A 20,673-nucleotide genomic window follows, 5' to 3' on the forward strand; every position below is an offset into this window, starting at 1 on the left:
CATTTCTCTAATAGTTAGCAGTGTTGAACATTTTTTTCATGTGATTATTGGCCATCTGTATATCTTCTTTGGAGAAATACTTATTTAGGTCTTTTGCCCATTTTTTGATTGGGTTTTTTTTTCATTTTTAAAAAAATTTAATTTAATTTAATTTTTTAACTTTATAATATTGTATTGGTTTTGCCATATATCAACATGCATCCGCCACAGGTGTACACGTGTTCCCCATCCTGAACCCTCCTCCCTCCTCCCTCCCCATACCATCCCTCTGGGTCATCCCAGTGCACCAGCCCCAAGCATCCAGTATCGTGCATCGAACCTGGACTGGCAACTCGTTTCATATATGATATTATACATGTTTCAATGCCATTCTCCCAAATCATCCCACCCTCTCCCTCTCCCACAGAGTCCAAAAGACTGTTCTATACATCAGTGTCTCTTTCGCTGTCTCGTATGCAGGGTTGTTTTTTTTTTTTTATATTGAGTTGTATATTTTGGATACTAGCCCCTTGTCGATTGCATCATTTGCAAATATTTTCTCCCATTTCATAATTTGTCTTTTCATTTTGCTGATGGTTTCCTTTGCTGTGCAGAAGCTTTTAAGTTTGATTAGGTTCCATTTGTTTATCGGAGAAGGCAATGGCACCCCACTCCAGTACTCTTGCCTGGAAAATCCCATGGACGACGGAGCCTGGTAGGCTGCAGTCCATGGGGTCGTGAAGAGTCTGACACGACTGAGCAACTTCACTTTCACTTTTCACTTTCATGCATTGGAGAAGGAAATGGCAACCCACTCCAGTGTTCCTGCCTAGAGAATCCCAGGGACGGTGGAGCGTGATGGGCTGCCGTCTATGGGGTCGCACAGAGTCGGACACGACTGAAGCGACTTAGCAGCAGCAGCATTTGTTTATATTTATTTTTATTTCTTTTGCCTTGAAAGGCTGATCCAAGAAAATATTGCTACGTTTTAAATGTGAGAGTATTTTCCCTGAGTTTTCTTCTAGGAGATTTATGGTATCGTGTCTTATAGTTAGGTTTTAAACCATTGTGAGTTTATTTTTATATGTGATGTGAGGGAGTCTTTGTTCTAATTTAATTGATTTACATGTGGCTGTCCCGCTTTCCCAACACTATTTGCTAAAGAGACTGCTTTTTTTCCATTGTATATTCTTGCCTCCTTTATCATAGATTAATTGATTGTAGGTGTGTGGGTTTATTTCTTACCTCTCTATTCGTTTGTCTGTTTTTGTTCTTCTGTTTTGAACCATTATATTAAAGCAGTAGATAACAGGATAAAGTAGATTCAGAAAAGGAGGAAATATTATTTTTATTTTGATTCATAGTACTTAGTTGTTAATTAAGTTGAATGTTAGATTCATACCATATTTTGATGCAACAGTGAAAAGAAATATATTGGATTTCTAGAGATTACTTTTAGGTGAAGAGTGCCCTCTAGTGAACCTTTTCTGTTCATTAAGATGCAGTTCTTTGCATCCTCATACTTATGAACTGAGTATGGAAGTGGAAGACACCTTCAGTTCTCAAGGAATTTAGAAAATAAAACATGCAATAAGTTATTGGAGAATAAATTTGATATATTATACAAGTAAATAAAAGTGTATTATAGACTGTGTATAATAGCGCTGGGAAAATTCTAGGTCATGGAAAGTGAAGTCGCTCCATTGTATCTGACTCTTTGCTATCCAATGGACTGTAACCTACCAGCCTCCTCTGTCCATGGGATTTTCCAGGCAAGAGTACTGGAGTGGGTTGCCTTTTCCTTCTCCAGGGGATCTTCCCAACCCAGGGATCAAACCCAGGTCTCCTGCACTGCAGGCAGACACTTTACCATCTGAGCCACCAGGGAAGCAGGAGATCATGGGACAGTTATTATTCAGTATTCATGAAAGTATCCCAGAGAAACTAGCTTGAGGTGAATTTTGAAGGAAGTTTAAGATTGAGGCATATTGTAGGGAGAAGCATCCTGGGTTGGAAAAAGAAGTTAAGGACAGTGCCAAAAAGGATTAGTACCAAAAGGAAAAAAGAAATAGTGAAAAAAGGAATTATTCTAGAAAATATTTGAATTTAATTCTGTTTTAGATACTTTATACAGATGTCCAAACAGATTGTTCTTGTACTTGAAAACTTTTGTAAAAGATTGAAGACAGATTCCTCTACAGTTGTGTCTTGGGGTCTTTAATGTGGCTGCAGTCAGATATTGGTTGCTGGTTGGGCCAAAATCAGCTGAGGCCCAGCGGGACTAGACAGCTGTGGTGGCTCACTCATACTGCTGGCGGTTGGGGTGGCTGTCATTTGGGCATGCCCACATGTGGCCCCTTCAGAATGTCATTTTTAGGATTGTTACATTTCTTACGTGATGGTAGTTTTCTCCAGAGTGTGTGTGAAAGTTGCATGGCTTCTTTCTAGCTTCTGGAATCACATATTATTACCTGAGTTATGTTCTATTGGTCGAAGTTATCATAAACCTGTCCAAATTCAAAGGAAGGGGATATAGACCCTACCTCTCAATGGAAGATGTGTTAAAGAATTTTGGAACCATGTTATAAAACTATATTTCCTTTCCTGCCCCCTTGAAGAGTTAGGCTCAGTGCAGATAAATGTTAATGATTTAGAGAGCAGCTGTCCTCTGTATTAATGTTACCTGTGCAATGACTGTTTTGTGCACTTAGTTTTCAGTTTCTGTTGTACATGGTTGGTGTTTGATGAATATTATTAGAATTCTCCTTTATCTTTATGCTGCTGTTAATGTTTTTTTTTTTTTTTATCTGTTTCCCTTCTTAATTCCACCTGGATTACAAAGAATCAGGGAAAGTTATGGGAAAGTTGTTATTCATGTTAGATATATTTGATGAAATGGTTGGAAAAATGTTGAGTGCTAACATTTAGCATGGTACCTTATGTTGACTATTTTCTTTCTTGCTGTTCTAAATTGCTAAGTGACTGTAGTATAAATTTTTTTTCCCCAAGATAGAGTGGTACTTTGAGCAATCCTTTTTTGTATTTAAGATAGGGACATGGTGTCTTTGCTATTCGTTGTTTTTTTTGAAAAAAGAATTCCAGATCATGTGACTTTGTGTAAAAGAGGCTTTTCTCCTCAATGATAACTCACTTGCTGTTGTGGAATATTTTAGCTCATTGTTTCTCAAATGGATATTACTGGCATTTTGGGTACCTTAAATGTTTCTAAAGGCTGTTGAAGAGAGTTGCAGTGTTTCAAGTCCCCATTTCTGACTCTGGCTGCAGGTTTTTCAAGTGGGTTATAAACTGGCTTTGAAGAGACTGCTCCACTGAAAAATAAGATTACATTTCCAATTTACATAGCCTAAGATTACCAAAACCATGCCCTTTGGGTAAGAGTACTTCAGTGTATCTTCTCCTAGTTTCCAGGATCCATACAGTGGACACACAGAACTGCTGATGAGACAAAGTCAAATCTCACTGGTGTTTAACCGCCCTTTTATACTCAGGGCTTACATATACCCCATTCTGAAAGAACTTACACTAGTAATTCATCATGTGCTTCTATAAAAGAAATATTTTCGAATCTTGGCCTGAAATTAATTGCCAGATGATTGGTGTGTTGCATGACCAATTGCTGAATTTACCAAATTTGCTGATATACCAAAAACCTGTTTTTAAAACTATTTTTGAGATTGATAGCAAGTAACTTGTATTGGATAGGAATTGGATAGGATGGTTTTAATAGCTTTTGAAAATTTCTGGTCAGTTTTTCTATATTATGTTTACCATTGTCTTCACAGCAGCATTTTTAGGAATGCTTAATTTGTCCAAAGCTGATAATCATAAGGTGGTTAATTTTCATAAATATATTTAATATTAGAAAAGTATATTTTATAGTTATTAATAGTAACCAAAATTTCAGTACTAATCAGTTTGGTTGGTACTTAGAACATGAAAAACATTCAATATAAATATGAAATTGCTGAAAAAGTATCATAAATAATCTCATTAATATGAAATACCAAATCTTGAATACTAATTACTAGAAATACAAAATTGACTCATATTTTAGAAATTAAACTTGATATGCCATTTGAAACATTGGTGTGAGAATAGAAAAATGCCTGTGGACTGGAAAAATACAGAATGGTCAAAAGGATGCAAAAGCAATTTTTTATTACTAGAAATTTAAAAAAATCATTTCTCAGGAAACAAATAGATTTCCTTTACAGTTAGTGATATAATCTTTTTTTCAGTGAAGACACAATGAAAGAAAAAGATACTGAGAACAGTATAAGGGTATTTTTTATGCTTTTTGACAAAAAATTCCTAATGTTGCTAGTAATAAGAAGAGTTCTTTTTCACACAGTAGCTTGTGACTGATGTTTTTCTTCAGAAAGATGTTTTCCTAAAAAAATAGTGAATTGATAACAGAATGTAACATCTGTCCAAAAAATCAAAATAGCTTGAATGCCTCTGTTAGGACATTTGATTTGATGATACAAATGTTAATTTTCAAAGAACTAGTTTTAACATTTAAATGACATGTTTTCTTATATTTATTTTATTACCACTAGGTGGAGCCCTATACATACAATTCAAGAAAGCATTTCAGAAGTATCATTTATTTACTTGTTTAAATTCTATAAGTCTGATAAATCGGATGATCAAATACTAAGAGATAACTCATATTTCCACACTTTGTTATAGGTTAGATATAATGAAGATGGGAAGTGTGTGCCAAAAAATTGTTTTTCAGCTATGTTTTTAAAACATAGCTTTTTAAAAATGACATATAGGAATGCTTTTATGCAATCCTAGTTGCTAGTTAAAAATATGTAAATAAAATCATAGTGTAGCAGAGTCTATCTTTGTTTTTCTTCGCAAAGTTTTAAAGTCATCTCTTTTAAATTGATTTCGTACCTGCATTTTTGTCTGATTAGCATTATTTTGTCAGAAGTTAGATTTTATTGTGCTAAGCTTTTGGAAGTGATGACAGGACTCTTATACTGAAGTCGTTATCTATATATGGAGCACTAAGTTGCAACCGTAGTGGATGAGGGTAGTGGAAAATTTACTGACTTTCTAATGTTCACTCTTTCTAGGTTTGTCATATCTGTATTTATTTATAGGAACTTGATTAGGTTTGCCAAGAGACATTATAAAATCCTGGGGACATTTTGAAAGAAGAAAAGCTTATTTTCATTAACATTGTATTCTGCTTGAAAATTTAGAACAGCAGTATATCTAGCACACTCATTAGATGGATACAACTGCTTAACCAGTTTAGGATTCGGAGAATGAATAATGCTGAATGGTATTTCCTTCTTGCCCTGCAAGTGAAAATTTCAAAGAATGGTAACTATCATTCGAAGACATAAAAAGGAAAAAGAAAAATATGTTTTTCAGAGCCCCTTCAGCTGAGGTCAGCCAAGTACCGGGCCCTCAGTTTTCTCTTCATACTTTGTTCCTCCTTATTTTCTTGCGTTTGTAATTTAATACTGCCTAACAATTAGCTATGCCTCACTTCTCATCCCCTTTTTCTGTTCATCAGATGATTTTACCTGATGGGTGCAACAGCGCACATCAGGGATTCCCTACCGAGTCATTCTCAATTGTTGATCTTCAAAGGTGATCTGGTTAGTTTCTATGCTGCTAACTTCTCTGCATTCTCATGGTGCTTATCACCATTTCTGACTGGAGAGGCTGTCTAAAACAATGGTTAAGAGCACTGGGCTTCTGGAGAATCCCAGGGACAGCAGACCCTGGTAGGCTGCCGTCTATGGGGTTGCACAGAGTTGGACACAACTGAAGCGACTTAGCAGCAGCAGCAGCAGACCTAAGGTTAAATCTTGATCCCACTACTCTGTGATTTTGGACTTAAAATCTTAATATTCCCAAACTACATTTGTAAAATGGGATGCTGACAGTATCTATAGCATCATTAAGCTGTAGTAAATCACTTAATAGTGAGTACATGGTCATGTGTAACTGTTTTTTTTTTTTGGCAATTTTTACCACCTTAAGCCAGAAGCGGAATATGACTCCTCTTTAGTCCACTATGGAGAAGGCGATGGCACCCCACTCCAGTACTCTTGCCTGGAAAATCCCATGGATGGAGGAGCCTGGTCGGCTGCAGTCCATGGGGTCGCTAAGAGTCGGACACGACTGAGCGACTTCACTTTCACTTTTCACTTTCATGCATCGAAGAAGGAAATGGCAACCCACTCCAGTGTTCTTGCCTGGAGAATCCCAGGGACGGGGGAGCCCGGTGGGCTTCCGTCTACGGGGTCGCACAGAGTCAGACACGACTGAAACGACTTAGCAGCAGCAGCAGCAGCAGTTAGTCCACTAAGTCTCTGGGGGAAATTGCTGCTGCTTCTCTCCATATCTGTCTCCTACACCTTCTTTCCAGATTATCTGTAATTAAGCATAGATTCCTTCAGAGAAAAGAGTGGTAATTCTTGCTGTGTGAAAATTCTTAAAGTAAAAATTGCTTTTCTTTTCTTCCTTTTTCCAGTGTTCTTATACATATCCACCTTTTCTCCCTTCCTGTCTCTATTCACTTAGCTATTTGTTATTGGCCTTATTAGCACACGTTTAGAGCAGTTCCCTGGTGGCTCAGATGGTAAAGCATCTGCCTGCAATGCGGGAGACCTGGATTCAATCCCTGGGTTGGGAAGATCCTCTGGAGAAGGAAATGGCAACCCACTCCAGTACTCTTGCCTGGAAAATCCCATGGACGGAGAAGCCTGGTAGGCTACAGTGCATGGGGTTGCTAAGAGTCGGACACGACTGAGCGACTTCACTTTCACTTTTTTACTGTCAGAGTAGTTATTTCTTACTGTTCATCACAGTGGGTAGAGAGTTAAATCAACTACATGTATTGATTAATGCCTTTGTGAGTACTTGTGTTTGGTTAGATTTGTGCTGCAACTATTAAATTGAGAAAGACAGAACTATGAACTTTCTAGGGTTCTTTTCAGGACCTGAGAATATCAAAGACCTGAGAACTGTGATGAAGTTTGCATTCTGGCATTTGCTTGATCCCTCAATACTTTGTTTAAATGTAACGGATTTCTGTGATTTAGAACATTTCTTTATCTTGACTTCCCATTTCTGTGTACTCTGCTCAGAATGATCTCATTGATACGGATTTTGGTTGATACAAGTGGTTGTATCAGCTTGTGATGCAGTTTGTACTCAGGAGTAGATAGTTACCAAGGATCAGGAAAGATTAAGACTTATCAGTAGGCAGATCGAGACCTACTCTTCTCATTCACAATACTAATTCTTTAATTTTTTTAAATTTCCTGTATTGGGATTTACAGTTCTATTCTAATAGCACAAAGCATGGAATGTGAATAGTGCACCCATTTCAGGCTTTGGTTTTCTGTTAATGGAGAATAGGTATAACATACGTCCTGCTACTGTTTTTCTACATTCTAATAACATCAGTAGGAAAAAAAGTGTTCACCTGCTATAATAATTATACTGCTATTAAATATATTAATATATATGCTGTAATACATTATTTTACCCATTGTTGTTGTTCAGTCCTGTCAGTCCTGTCCAGCTCTTTGCGACCCCATGGACTGCAGCACTCAAGGCTTCTCTGTCCGTCACTCCCAGAGCTTGCTCAAACTCATGTCCATGGAGTTGGTGATGCCATCCAGCCATCTTGTCCTCTGTCGACCCCTTCTCCTCCCAGCATCAGGGTCTTTTCTAATGAATCGGCTTGTCTCGTCAGGTGGCCAAAGTGTTGGAGCTTCGGCTTCAGCATACCCATATATATGTATATAAATATCATATATCAGCATATATAACCATTTATGTGTGTGTGTGTGTATACATATATATAAATAGATGCTATAATAGATGCACAGGTTGTGTCCTGAATTACTATAAAATGAACGTAGTTTTGTTTTTAAAACTCTAAAGATTAAATTGGAAAAATACACTAAAGGGTACATTTAAAGAACTTTCTAAAATAAAATAGACTTCTGGGAAATAACCATTGTTTCTCTTCCGTTTATATATTATTGTCATTTTTTAAAAGAGGTAACAGTATCACCTCACAAACTTTCCTTTGGAGGGACATTGTAGCAGGGCAGTCCTGAAATGTCTCTTGCTAGTTTTTTGCTACACTGCTACAGCAGTGAAAGGGGAAAAAAAAAGAGGCAGTTTTTTCTGTATATTCTGTTTATTAACAGATATTTTGATTCAGATAAATATCAAGCTTTTATTAAAATACGTAAAAAATAATCTTAGAAAAGCTTATATATATATATAAGCTTATATATATATATATTACTTAAAGAACACATGTTCACAATTATGAGATAAAAATTTGTTTATAGCATACCAAGGTCAGTTGGGGGCTTCTCAGGTGGTTCTAGTGGTAAAGAACCCACCTGCCAATGCAGGGGACGTAAGACTTGGGTTTGGATTTGATTTCTGGGTGGGGAGGATCCCCTGAAGGAGGGCACAGCAGCTCCCTTGAGTATTCTTGCCTGGAGAATCCCATGGACAGAGGAGCCTGGTGCGCTACAGTCCATAGGGTTGCAAAGAGTTGGACAATACTGAAACAACTTAGCATGCACGCATGTCAGCTAACGCGAATTTTTCTTTGGGATAATGTTGTTAGTTTAATTAAGAGTTCTTGTTAGCTATGTATATTCATTGTAGGAAAAGCATGAGTTGGGAGTGACATTGAACAAGTCATTTAGTATTTCTGGGCCTGCTTCCTCATTTGTGAAAAGGAGGCAATGATATTTTCTGTGGTATGGTGTAAGAAACAAATGAAACATTAGACCTTAAAATTACAAAAGTCCCTATACAATTGCCAGGTGTTACTGGTAGTCGGCCCCTACAGCATGGATAATTGAGTGTTAGGTATTTGATATTGCTATCCATACATAATTGTTCGGCAGATGGTTCACTTATTTAACAGGGATTTATTTGACTCTTACATACATTCTGTGATAGTAGCTGGTGTATTTTGAGTACTTGCTATGTGTCAGTTATTGTGCTAAGAATTTTTCATATGTTTGCTAATTTAATCCTTATAACTCTCTGATGTAGATACTTTTTTAATCCCTGTTTTATTTTTGAGAGAATTTAGATTCAGAGAATTTGTGTGGCTTATCTGAGGTTGAACAGCTACTAAGTGATGTTTTTAATTCCATCTATCAATTCGTCCGTCTATCAGTTCTTAGCATCTGCTACATTAGGGACTCTATTCTAGGGCTGGTTGTACAGCAGGGAACAAAACAGACAAAAACTGTCTGCCTTCCTGCAGCTTACATTCCAGTGAGCAAAAATAAAAACCAAAAGTGTGAAGTAGAGTATATTAAATAGTGGTAAGAGTGATACAGTAACAAAGTGAATTCCTTCATTTTAGAAAAAAAAAAAAAAGCAGGAAAGGGAATAGTGTGTGTGTGTGTGTTTATAATGTGGATATTGTGGCCAGAAAGGGCTTCATCAAGGAAACCAGAAAACCTGAGGGAGGCAGCCATGTGTGAGAAATGTGATCAGAAGAGGAAACAGCATGTGCAAAGGACAGGACAGGAGCGTGCTTGGTGCGTTTCAGAACACAAGGAGGCCAGTGCTGCTGGTGTGCAGTAAGTACTAGGAGATGAGGTCACTGTGATAACATGGGCAGGATTACATAGGGCTTTACAGGCTGTTGTAAGAAAAAGAGTTTTGAGCAGAAGAAAGATACAGGGTTTGACTTTATTTTTAGTGGGATTATTTTGTCTACTTTGTTGAGTACAGACTGAAGGGAAATAAGGGTGGAATCAAGGAGACCGGTTAGGAAGCTGTCTGGAATAATCTAGGGAACACACATGGATGGCTTAGTCCAGGGTGATACCAGTGAGGAAGCAGTGAGATGTGGTTGGATTGCTTTAGTGGGGAGGTGAGAGAAAGAATAGTCAAGAGTGATTTCAAGGTTTTTTGCCTCAACAACTAGAAGAATGGAGTTTACTAAGATGAGGGAAGACCATGGGAGGACCAGGGTTTGGGAAAGAAGATAGGAATTCATTTTGGCCATAGTTGATATGCTTATCATACATCTGATTAGAGAGATGCGTGAGTATGAAGGTCGAAGGAGAGGTCAGGACCAGAAATACAAATTTGGGAGGTGTCAGTGTTTATATAGTGTTTGGGCTTCCCTGATAGCTCAGTCGGTAAAGAATACGCCTGCAGTGCAAGAGACCCTGGTTCGATTCCTGGGTTGGGAAGAGCCCCTGGAGAAGGGGTAGGCTATCCACGCCAGTATTCTTGGGCTTCCCTTGTGGCTCAGCTGGTAAAGAATCCACCTGCAATCTGGGAGACCTGGGGTCAATCCCTGGGTTAGGAAGATGCTCTCGAGAAGGGAAAGGCTACCCACTCCAGTATTCTGGCCAAGAGAATTCCATGGACTTATAGTCCCATGGGGTCGCAAAGAGTCAGACAGGACTGAGCGACTTTCACTTTCACCTTCCATGTTTATAGAATTTAAAGTTCCAAGCCTAGAAGAGATTTAGACTGGCATAGGTAGAAAAGAGAAGACATCCAAGATCAGAGCCTAGTTCTAGCTCAGTTCTTCACTTGGCATGGAAATAATTGCAAAAGACCTGCTGGAGGAAATGGGACTTGAACTGAACCTCAACAGTGGGCAACAGATGGGGGAGCACATTTTTGGAAGGTCCCCAAGATTGCTTTCAGGTTCATTAATTTTCTAGGAGGACTCATAGAATTTAGCAAAGCTGTTACACTCACAGTTACTATTTCCTACGACAAAAGGATATAGATTAACATTAACAGCAAGCAAAGGCAGGTCAGGCGGGGTCTAGGAGAGTTCCAGCGGGGAGCTCCAGTTGTCTTTTCCTCCGAGAGTCATGTGGACAGCACTAATTTCCCCCAGTGATGATGCATGGTAACACATATGGAGTATTATTAACCAGAGAAGCTCTCCCAAGCCATGGTGTCCAGGGTTTTTCCTGGGGGTTGATTCCATAGACACGGCCGACTGCTTGAATTGCTGACCTTAGTCTTCAGCCCCTCCAGAACTGATCGCATGTGGCCCCTTGCCCCCATTAACTGTAAATCACATTATAAGTCATATTGTTGCTCAATTGCTAAACCATTTCTGACTCTTTGCAGCCCCATGGACTATAGCATGCCAGCCTCCTCTGTCCTCCACTGTCTCCCGGAGTTTGCTCAAATTCGTGTCCATTGGTTGGTGATACTATCTAATCTTCTCATCCTCTGCCACCCCCTTCTCCTTTTGCCTTCAGTCTTTCCCAGCACTTAGACCATTTTGCATTGTCCAAGTAAACAGAGGCATCTATCAGGCAGGACATTCTGAAGGCTAAACTGCCCAGGAGTTGGGAGCAAGACCCAAATGTTTCTTTGGGTAAGGTTAATCCTTTTGTGCATAGTGGATGGGGAAGTCCCTTGGTGTCAAGACCGCAGGACCTGAGATACAGTAGGAGTGTAAACACAGTGTTTAGAGAACATTGTGGTGACTGCAGTGTGGCCTTGTACTTGAGTATGGACTCTCTTGACTTCCCTGGTGGTCCAGTGGTTAAAACATCATACTTCCATGGCAGGGGACACCAGTTTGATCCCTGGTTAGAGAGCTAAGATCCCACAAGTCATGTGAAAGTCACTTAGTTGTGTCGGACTTTTTGAGACCCCATGGATAGTCCATGTAAATCTCCAGGTTAGAATACTGAAGTGGGTAGCCTTTCCCTTCTCCAGGGTATCTTTCCAACCCAGGGATTGAACTCAGGTCTCCTGCATTGCAGGTGGATATTTTACCAGCTGAGCCACAAGGAAAGCCCAGCGATACTGGAGTGGGTAGCCTATCCCTTCTCCAGGGGATCTTCCCGACCCAGGAATTGAACAGAGGTCTCCTGCATTGCAGGCAGATTCTTTACCAACTGAGCTATCAGGGAAGCCTACAAGTCATGAGGCATGGCCAAAAAATAGAAAAAAAAAAAAAGAATATGAACTCTGGAGCCACATTACCAGGATTCAGATCCCATGTTCATGTTCATTCCACAACTGCAACTAGCTGTCACTTGCTAGTTGTGGAATCTACGACAGTTTACATAATCTGTAACTTATCTGTAAGTCAGTGAGGGTAATAACAGTTTCTATGTTATAGGCTTGTTGTGAGGATTAAAGAGTTAATATATAAAGCACTCAGAATATGTCCTGACACATAATAAATGCTGTAGAAAGCAGAAGTTTGTTTATTCATTCCTTAATCATTCAGTTAGTGATTCTTTTTTGAGCACTAGTGTGTTGAAGGCTCATCTCTTAAGTCTCAGACCTTTAATTCCAGATACTTAGTGATATATCTAGAGGACTTGTGTCTCTTTAAATACTAACATGTTTAAAAGGAATTAAGTATTTTTCACCCAAACTGTTTCTGCTGCTGCTGTTAAGGCGCTTCAGTCGTGTCCGACTCTGTGCAACCCCATTAGACGGCAGCCCACCAGGCTCCCCCGTCCCTGGGATTCTCCAGGCAAGAACACTGGAGTGGATTGCCATTTCCTTCTCCAATGCATGAAAGTGAAAAGTGAAAGTGAAGTCGCTCAGTCGTGTCCGACCCTTAGCGACCCCATGGACTGCAGCCTTCCAGGCTTCTCCATCCATGGGATTTTCCAGGCAGGAATACTGGAGTGGGGTGCCATTGCCTTCTCCAAACTGTTTCTACTGATGTTATTACTAACAACCTAGTTTGTTTGTTCAGAGATTTTATTTTAAAATATCAGCTTTTGTAGAGATTGAGCTTAATGAAGAAATTTTGGTGAACTGGGAAATTAATGATAGCTTTCTTTTTGTGTCTGTACAGGTCTGTGTATGATGACCAACCAAATGCACACAAGAAGTTTATGGAAAAGTTAGATGCTTGTATCCGTAATCATGACAAGGAAATTGAAAAGATGTGTAATTTTCATCATCAGGGTTTTGTAGATGCTATAACAGAACTCCTTAAAGTAAGGACTGATGCAGAGAAACTTAAGGTAAGAAATATGTTAAAATTCTATTTACCTTTGCTCTCAAATCACTTACATATTTATAGTGCATATTTACAAATTATTATTAAATGTACTGTTTTTAAGTGGATTAGTATACATATTTGGGAATGCTTTATTAATAAAGTTGTTATGCTGATGACAGGAGTTACCTCTCTCTCTCTCTCTTTTTTTGGTAATGCATTGACTTAACAGGATTTCTTTCCTTACAAGAAATGAACTAAAAAAATTCGCACAGTGAAAGACCTCATTTGGGGTTTTAGAGTTCTCAAGTGACAATGAGTACAATTTTTTGATAAAAAACTATTTTCTGAAAATTTGGAAAAACTTATGATAAGTGATTGTGTTTTCCAAATTATTTAATAATAGTGAAACTTTTTTTTTCTTCACTTCATAGCAATGTGTAATTTTCTTAAAGCAAGTTGGTCTGCATTTTCTACCACACAGCTAAAACATTATTTATGAAATAAGACCTGGATTTGTTCTGTCAGAATATAAAGTATTTAGTTATAAGAATTGTCCTATTTATCTTTCTTTACATTTTGAGAGCTTAGCAGACAGAACGACCCTGGTTCACCAAAGGTTATGATTAGAAAACCATTATATAAAGGATATTCAGATAACAAGAGACCAAATACGGCATCAATGAGGTCACTGAGCATCATTGTTCAGAAATTAATGAGATTTTTAATAAACCAGAATGTGCTTCCTTACTATGATGACCTAATGAGTCACTTAATATGTGGGAAAATTTGAGGTTGAGCTTTGCCTGCACCTGCAGCATTAAAATGTTGCTGTGGATTGAGATTTCCGTGTTTGATGTTAATCAACCACCCAGTGTTTGCATTCAGCAAAGTATGAATGTTTAATTACCATAAAATGCAATCACCATTTCCTACAGACAATGAATGGCACATAGACCTCATTGAAGTTATCAAAAAGGGACCACTGGTCAATTGGGTCAGTGATTTGAATTGTTTGACAGACTTAGAGAAGCAAGTAAAGTTCAAAAATCTAGATTAAATTTGAGAAGTTTGCCACAGAATCTGTTAAAAAGAACTGTCATAAGTAATTGAAGTTAACAAAAGCCCTTTTCAATCAAAAGTTCAAGTTCAAGCTGTAGAGTTAATTTGAATTTGCATTTCTTTGTTCTAAGTTTCTCATGAAGCATGATCTGATTACAAGGGTGAGCAGTTACATCAGGGCAGTTTTATGCATATTTGTCTAACTAAGGTGAAATTATTTTTAAGGTGCAAGTTACTGATACCAACCGAAGATTTCAAGATGCTGGAAAGGAGGTGAGAAAATGATTTATTTTTTTGTGTATTCAATATGTGGATGCAATTTAACTGTTCATTTTAAATACGGGCATTTCTTCTCTTTAAGGTGATAGTCCAAACAGAAGATATTATTCGATGTAGAATTCAGCAGAGGAATATTACAACTGTAGTAGAAAAATTACAGTTATGCCTTCCAGGTGAGTTAAACATCTGTAATGTAACATTCAGCTTGGTGAAATTGTAATTTAATGGTGTTTAATCATTCTTCATTATAGGAATTATAGATTACGTGGTGATTGTTCCCCCAATGCCCATGGTTTTCCTTCCTATCTACTTTACTCCCTGCATTTCCATCTTTTTCCGTATTATAAGGCGCCTATTTGATGGTCTATCACATCAGTCTCCTAGAACAGCCTCTACCTTTTCATTCCCTTTCAGCCTAGTTTGCCCTTTGTCCCTCCCCAACCCCTCCTTTCCCCCCGCAGAATACTTTCCCATGGAGAGTGTCTTTTGATTCCATTTTCTTTCATTTTCCTAATTTGCCTACTTTTTTAAACCTCTAGTTTTCCACTGTTTTCTTTTTGTCACTTAAGCAGTTGGTCTTTGCTCCCAATTTCATTTTACTAGTAGATAACATACAGAAGTGCCACATATTCTCCCTTTTTCAGTCTTGCCTTTCTCTCCTATGTTTTGGGAAGACTGACTTACTAGGTTTCTGAGTTTTCTGGTCTCTCTGTTAGGACTTATATACTACTGGGACATTGCAAATAAATTCTGAATAAACTAGCCAGTATTTTCTTTACCTGCATATGCCCTGTTCAAAAAAAGGAAACAGGTAGATGACTTCTTTTTCTTAATATAGTAAGCTAAATCCATCTCAGTGTCCTATTTTTTAACTTTTTTTTTGTAAGGAAGGAACCTGAACCTCCATATCCAGGGAGATAGAATAAGGTGCTTTGTATAATATTCACATAATGTAAATTTAGCTTAGACTACACATTACATTAGCATATTGTATTAGCTAAAGAAAAATTATTTGCTGACTTGTAAGAATAAAGTTTCTTTTTTTTATTGTCACTGAAGTTCTGCTCATCTTAATTTCTGATGGACCAGGGATATGTGCACATTAACTTTGAGTAAATAAAATATCTACTTATTGTGTTAGATTTTAGGGTTGGAAACTTAGTTCCTTATAATAATGCTTAATAATACCTCTTTGCCACCATCATATACACTGAAAGTCATGAACACAGCCTCTTAAGTTTGAATGCTTTGTCCTTGAACTGTAAGAAGTAAGCCTAAAAAAATTGGGTTCTCATGGAATGAGGAAGAGTAAATTCAGCTTATTCAACCCTAATGAGCTGTTTGAAATAGAGAAATAAAGGGAAGTAGAAGTTAAGAGTTTTTTATTGCTACTGTCTTTACTCTCAAGGCTGAACAGGAAATCTGAGTTCATGTAAACATTGTGTTCTTAACAGCCACATCCAGAACCACCACTTTCCCTCCATCCATCCTTCTATCTAATTATTCACTCGTACATACTTTTCTGTGTCAGGCATTATGGTAGATATTAGAAATATAAAGTTGAAAATGATGTTGTCCCAGCTCTGAAGGATCCTACTGTCTAATGTGAATAAAGACAAACAAACCATTACTGTATAATTGCCTAACTTCCTCCTTAGATTAAGAGGGGTAAGAGAGGATATAAGAAGTCACAGGGTAAACAATGAATTTTCCTGGTGTTGTAGTTAGTTATTTTGGGGAAAGTATTATTTTTATGTGAAAACAATATGGAAATAATATAAGGTAGATGTGAAATTTACATGAATTGTTGAGATAAAATAGACTTCAAAACAAGTTTATAGTTGTAGCAGCAGTTTTAGGCTTTTTCCTAGGTTATGTGTTCACTCTAATGCTTTGGATGGAAAATGTGAGATATATTACATTGCAATAAAGGGACTTTGATAGAGATATACATGGGGTCTGCAGAGTTAGGGCTGGTTCATTATAGCCACCACTGCAGTTTTTATGGTTTTTCAGACAATTAAACAATATCTTTTGTGAACTTGAAACCCCCTAGGGAGTAGCCATAAGAGTGTAAAAAATCTGGAAAAAAATGTGTCTATCTCTCTTGTCTAGGAAAATGTGAGCTAGCTTAATGATCTAACAGTAATTCACCTGCTTTATACCTCGAAATTCTACTAAGGATGAGTGGTACTCTGCATAGTTGCATTGAGACCTTTTTGGTGGCAGTGTGTCTTCTTGCTGAAGCTTCTAACAATTTTATTGAATAATTACATTTCTGAGCCTTTGATGGAAATGATAAACAAAGATACTTTGTTATGTTTCTTTATGCCTTTATTATAATTTACTCTGTGCTGTAAACTTTTGAGATTTTTCTTTTTCTGTGAATTTGGTGTAAAATTTTGTTTCATGAGCTACAGCAGTTACCTTATTTATTTAGTGTATTGAGTCAAAATCAGTTAATCTCACTATTGCTCAACTTTCTCTCTCAAGTAACTAAGACCACACTTCTCCTTCCACTGCAGCAAGAAATATTAGTAAGTTTTTGATTAGGATAATTGTTACTAGGTTGATGTCTCAGTTTTAGGTGTCAGCCTATGCAAGTGTTGCCAGTTCGATATAATGTATTAATTTATGTAATAGAGTGTTCAATATAAGCAGAAACTAAAATGCTTTCATTTACTTGAAGTATAAAATTTTATTTGAAAATATAAGCCTAAATCAAAGTACAGAGAAAATTATTGAATTTACAGTATGCTCTTCCCTGCTTTATTTTCATCTTTCAAACTTTTTTAATTTGGAAAGCTAAAATAAGTTTTCTTTTTTAATGCAGTGCTGGAAATGTACAGTAAGCTAAAAGAACAGATGAGTACAAAAAGGTGAGTTTCTTTCCTGTTTTTAATAAGAGGTTTTTTCCTATTACTGAAAGCATAAAGAAAATGACTGTAAATTATAGTGAATAATCTGAAGTTTTGCTTTCTATGTTTAACTGTTCTTTGTTAATGCAATTTACCAATCAGGGTCTTTCAATACAGCAATCCTTATTCATTTATTTTTGGATCCTTGCCCTTACATATCAAAGGTTGGTAATACTGATGAAAGACAGTATTCTGAACAAGAACGCAAAAATATTAACATGTTAATGTTGCATACAGTCAAAGGCTGAGTGTGTATTTTGTGAAAGCAAAGTGTGGGTAGTTACATATTAACAATCTGGACTGTGTAGTTCATGTTCTGTTTTATAATACACATGAATACATGACAGATGAAAGATGATTTAAACTAGTTTATGGATCGCCATAGGAGCGTTAGGTATAATTATGTTTAAAATGTTTTAAAGATGAACAATTTTAAATTGTGTAGAAAAATCAGAATCAGACATGCTTGAAACAGAGAAATAATCACTTCTTGTTTATTAATAGCTACTTAATTATCACAGCGCATTATATGCAAATATATACTCAAGAGATTTGTATATGTACTGCTTTGTGTAATGCTTTGCATTGAACTTTATTGGACTTTATCAATTGGTACTAATTAGTAGAATGATTTTATTCCTTCCTAATACATGACCCACAAACTATTCTGAGTCTTTTATTTTATGTATATATTATTAATATATATTATCTATCAAAGTTGTACATCCTCGTATTTTAAATAATAGTTAATAGTTCTGTGTGTTTGTTGCAAAAAAAGAAAAGACCAGACATCACCTTCCCTTCTTGCCATTCACTAGTCCTTCTTCCTAGGGTCAAAAACTTTTCCCTTTTTTAAGAAATTATTTTGGTGTTTACATTTATGTCTTTAAATAACTAAATTTACTGTTGCTTCACTATTTTCAAGCTTGGGGCATTATGTATTTCTTCAGATGTTTCATAATCTAATACTTATATGTAAATTTCCCCATTTGTCCCCCAAATGTCTTTTATATATTTTTTGTCCCTGTAATCTAGAACAGCCTTCCCACTTTGCTTTGTTTTTCATGAAAGAGTTCAGATTAGTTTTAGACCGGGGCATTTTGGATTTGTTTATTTTATCATGTTTAGATTCAGATTAAATGTTTTTGGTAAGAGTACAACATAAATGATATTAAAGCAACAGAAGTCATGTGCTATCAGATTATTTCTAGATTATCCTAAATTTGATCATTTGCTTAAGGGGATGGCTTAAGAAAAGGTATGTTTTTCTCTTTGCAGCTAATAAGTAGATGTCTGGTGATTCCCTGGTGAGTGCTCATATTTAGTGCATGGTGTGTGTGAGTGCTCAGTCATGTCCAACTCTGTGCGACCCTATAGACTGTAGCCTGCCAGGCTCCTGTGTCCATGAGATTTTCTAGGCAAGAATACTTGAGTGGGTTGCCATTTCCTCCTCCGTGGGATCTTCCTGACCCAGGGATTGAAACTGCAACTCCTGAGTCTTCTGCATTGCAGACAAATTCTGTACAGCTGAGCCTAGTGCAATGGACATAGAAAACTGATTGGAAGCTCTGGGTGTATGGGTGGGACTGGTTTATTGTGAGTTTCACTGTAAAGTTATCTGGAGCGGGCCCTTTTAGTTGGGGAGTTTGTGATGTTAGAATCTGGAGTTGTTTCTTCTGGGACTGGTTAGATTTTCTAGAGGAGACTTCTCCTGTCTCCTCTCTGAAGGGTAAAGATCTGACTTCTGGTATTCTGGGTTGTGAGTTGGAGAAGAGGGCATCTACTATATATGGGCTCAACTAATCCTTTTCCCAGGTGGCTCAGTGGTAGAGAATCTGTCTGCAATGCAAGAGACACAGGTTCAATCCCTGGGTCCAGATGATCCCCTGGAGAAGGAAATGGTGACCCGCTCCCATGTTCTTGCCTGGGAAATCTAGTGGACAGAGGAACCTGGTGGGCTACAGTATATGAGGTTGCAAAAGAGTTGGACAAGACTTAAGAGACTAAGCAGCAACATATTATTGCCCTCAAGCTTGAGTAGTGTCCCCCATTTTAGAAATTATTTGGTTTGGTCTGTTTAGCATTTTGCCAAGATGGAAAAAGGCAGTTGTTTAGATGCTTGTCAGGAAGAAAATCTAGGGTCTGCTTCTTAAACACATTTTAACCAGTACTCCTTACTTTAGCCCTCTGTTGGGGGTTTTGTAAGGGCTATTCCTTACAATAGCCCTTCTATTGGACACTTGTGCATCCATAAATAGTGGAATTCCTGTCACTTCCTGTACTTTTTGGAGTTTTTGTAGGATAAATTAGGTTATTCTTGGTTTTCCTCTGTTGAGTTAGAATTCATTTTCTCAGGTCTCAGGTCTATCAACTTTCCAGATTCTAAAATTTCATTGTACTCTTTTCCTTATCTCTTCATCTGTGTGGGTTTATGCTATTTAAAAAATCCCTTCATTATCTTTTTATTGGTGTTTCAAAAAGGAGTAAAGCGGAAAACATGTATTCAGTATGTCATCTCACTAGATACTTAGTCCCTACTTCTCTTGTTTGGGCTTATGATGCCCTGCCATATGTTTTTGTAAGTACGGGTGTCCACATGGGGTAATGAAACACTGGGTACAGGCAGGTGTTATTCCTACTGATCAACTGGAGGTTGCAAATTCAGTGACCTACAGAATCAAGCTAGCACACAGTTGTATTTGGTTTGGCGAATATTGTTTTTTATTAGTTACTGTTACTTACATTTGTTTAAAAAATATCTGGATTTATATTTGGATGACTCCCAAATTGAATCTCAAATCTTAAGCTCTAGTGTAATGTCTCTGAATCTTTTTTTTTTTTTAAGCTTTTTATTTTATATTGGGGTATCAGTTCAGTTCAGTTCAGTCGCTCAGTCGTGTCCAACTCTTTGCCACCCCATGGACTGCAGCATGCCAGGCTTCCCTGTCCATCATCAACTCCCAGAGCTTGTTCAAACTCATGTCCTTCAAATCGGTGAGGCCATCCAGCCATCTCATCTTCTGTCGTCCCCTTCTCCTCCTACCTTCAATCTTTCACAGCATCAGGGTCTTTTCTAATGAGTCATTCTTTGCATCAGATGGCCAAAGTGTTGGAACTTCAGCTTCAATATCAGCCCTTCCAATGAATATTCAGGATTGATTTTCTTTAGGATTGAATGGTTTGGTCTTCTTACGGTCCAAGGGACTCTCAAGAGTCTTCCCCAGCACCACAGTTCAAAAGCATCAATTCTTTGGCAGTCAGCTTTCTTTATGGTCCAACTCTCACATCCATACATGATTACTGGAAAAACCATAGCTTTGACTAGACGGACCTTTGTTGGCAAAGTAATGTCTCTGCTTTTTAATACGCTGTCTAGGTTGGTCATAGCTTTTCTTCCAGGGAGCAAGCGTCTTTTAATTTCATGGCTGCAGTCAC

The 20,673-nt window shown here is 37.5% G+C and overlaps 1 protein-coding gene across 7 annotated transcripts in view; it reads left to right on the forward strand.

The window, feature by feature from the left end:
• The window catches only part of EXOC6 (exocyst complex component 6), a 192,550-nt gene that overhangs the window by 42,689 nt on the left and 129,188 nt on the right, over positions 1 to 20,673 (forward strand). For all 7 annotated transcript variants that reach the window (XM_070780488.1, XM_070780489.1, XM_019952981.2 and 4 more), the window contains 4 exons: positions 12,833 to 13,004; positions 14,267 to 14,314; positions 14,403 to 14,493; positions 17,154 to 17,199. In XM_070780488.1, the coding sequence (XP_070636589.1) occupies positions 12,833 to 13,004; positions 14,267 to 14,314; positions 14,403 to 14,493; positions 17,154 to 17,199 (357 nt within the window). The remainder of the gene's footprint in view (positions 1 to 12,832; positions 13,005 to 14,266; positions 14,315 to 14,402; positions 14,494 to 17,153; positions 17,200 to 20,673) is intronic.

Source organism: Bos indicus, chromosome 26, assembly GCF_029378745.1.
Source record: "Bos indicus isolate NIAB-ARS_2022 breed Sahiwal x Tharparkar chromosome 26, NIAB-ARS_B.indTharparkar_mat_pri_1.0, whole genome shotgun sequence".
In the NCBI taxonomy this organism is placed as follows: domain Eukaryota; kingdom Metazoa; phylum Chordata; class Mammalia; order Artiodactyla; family Bovidae; genus Bos; species Bos indicus.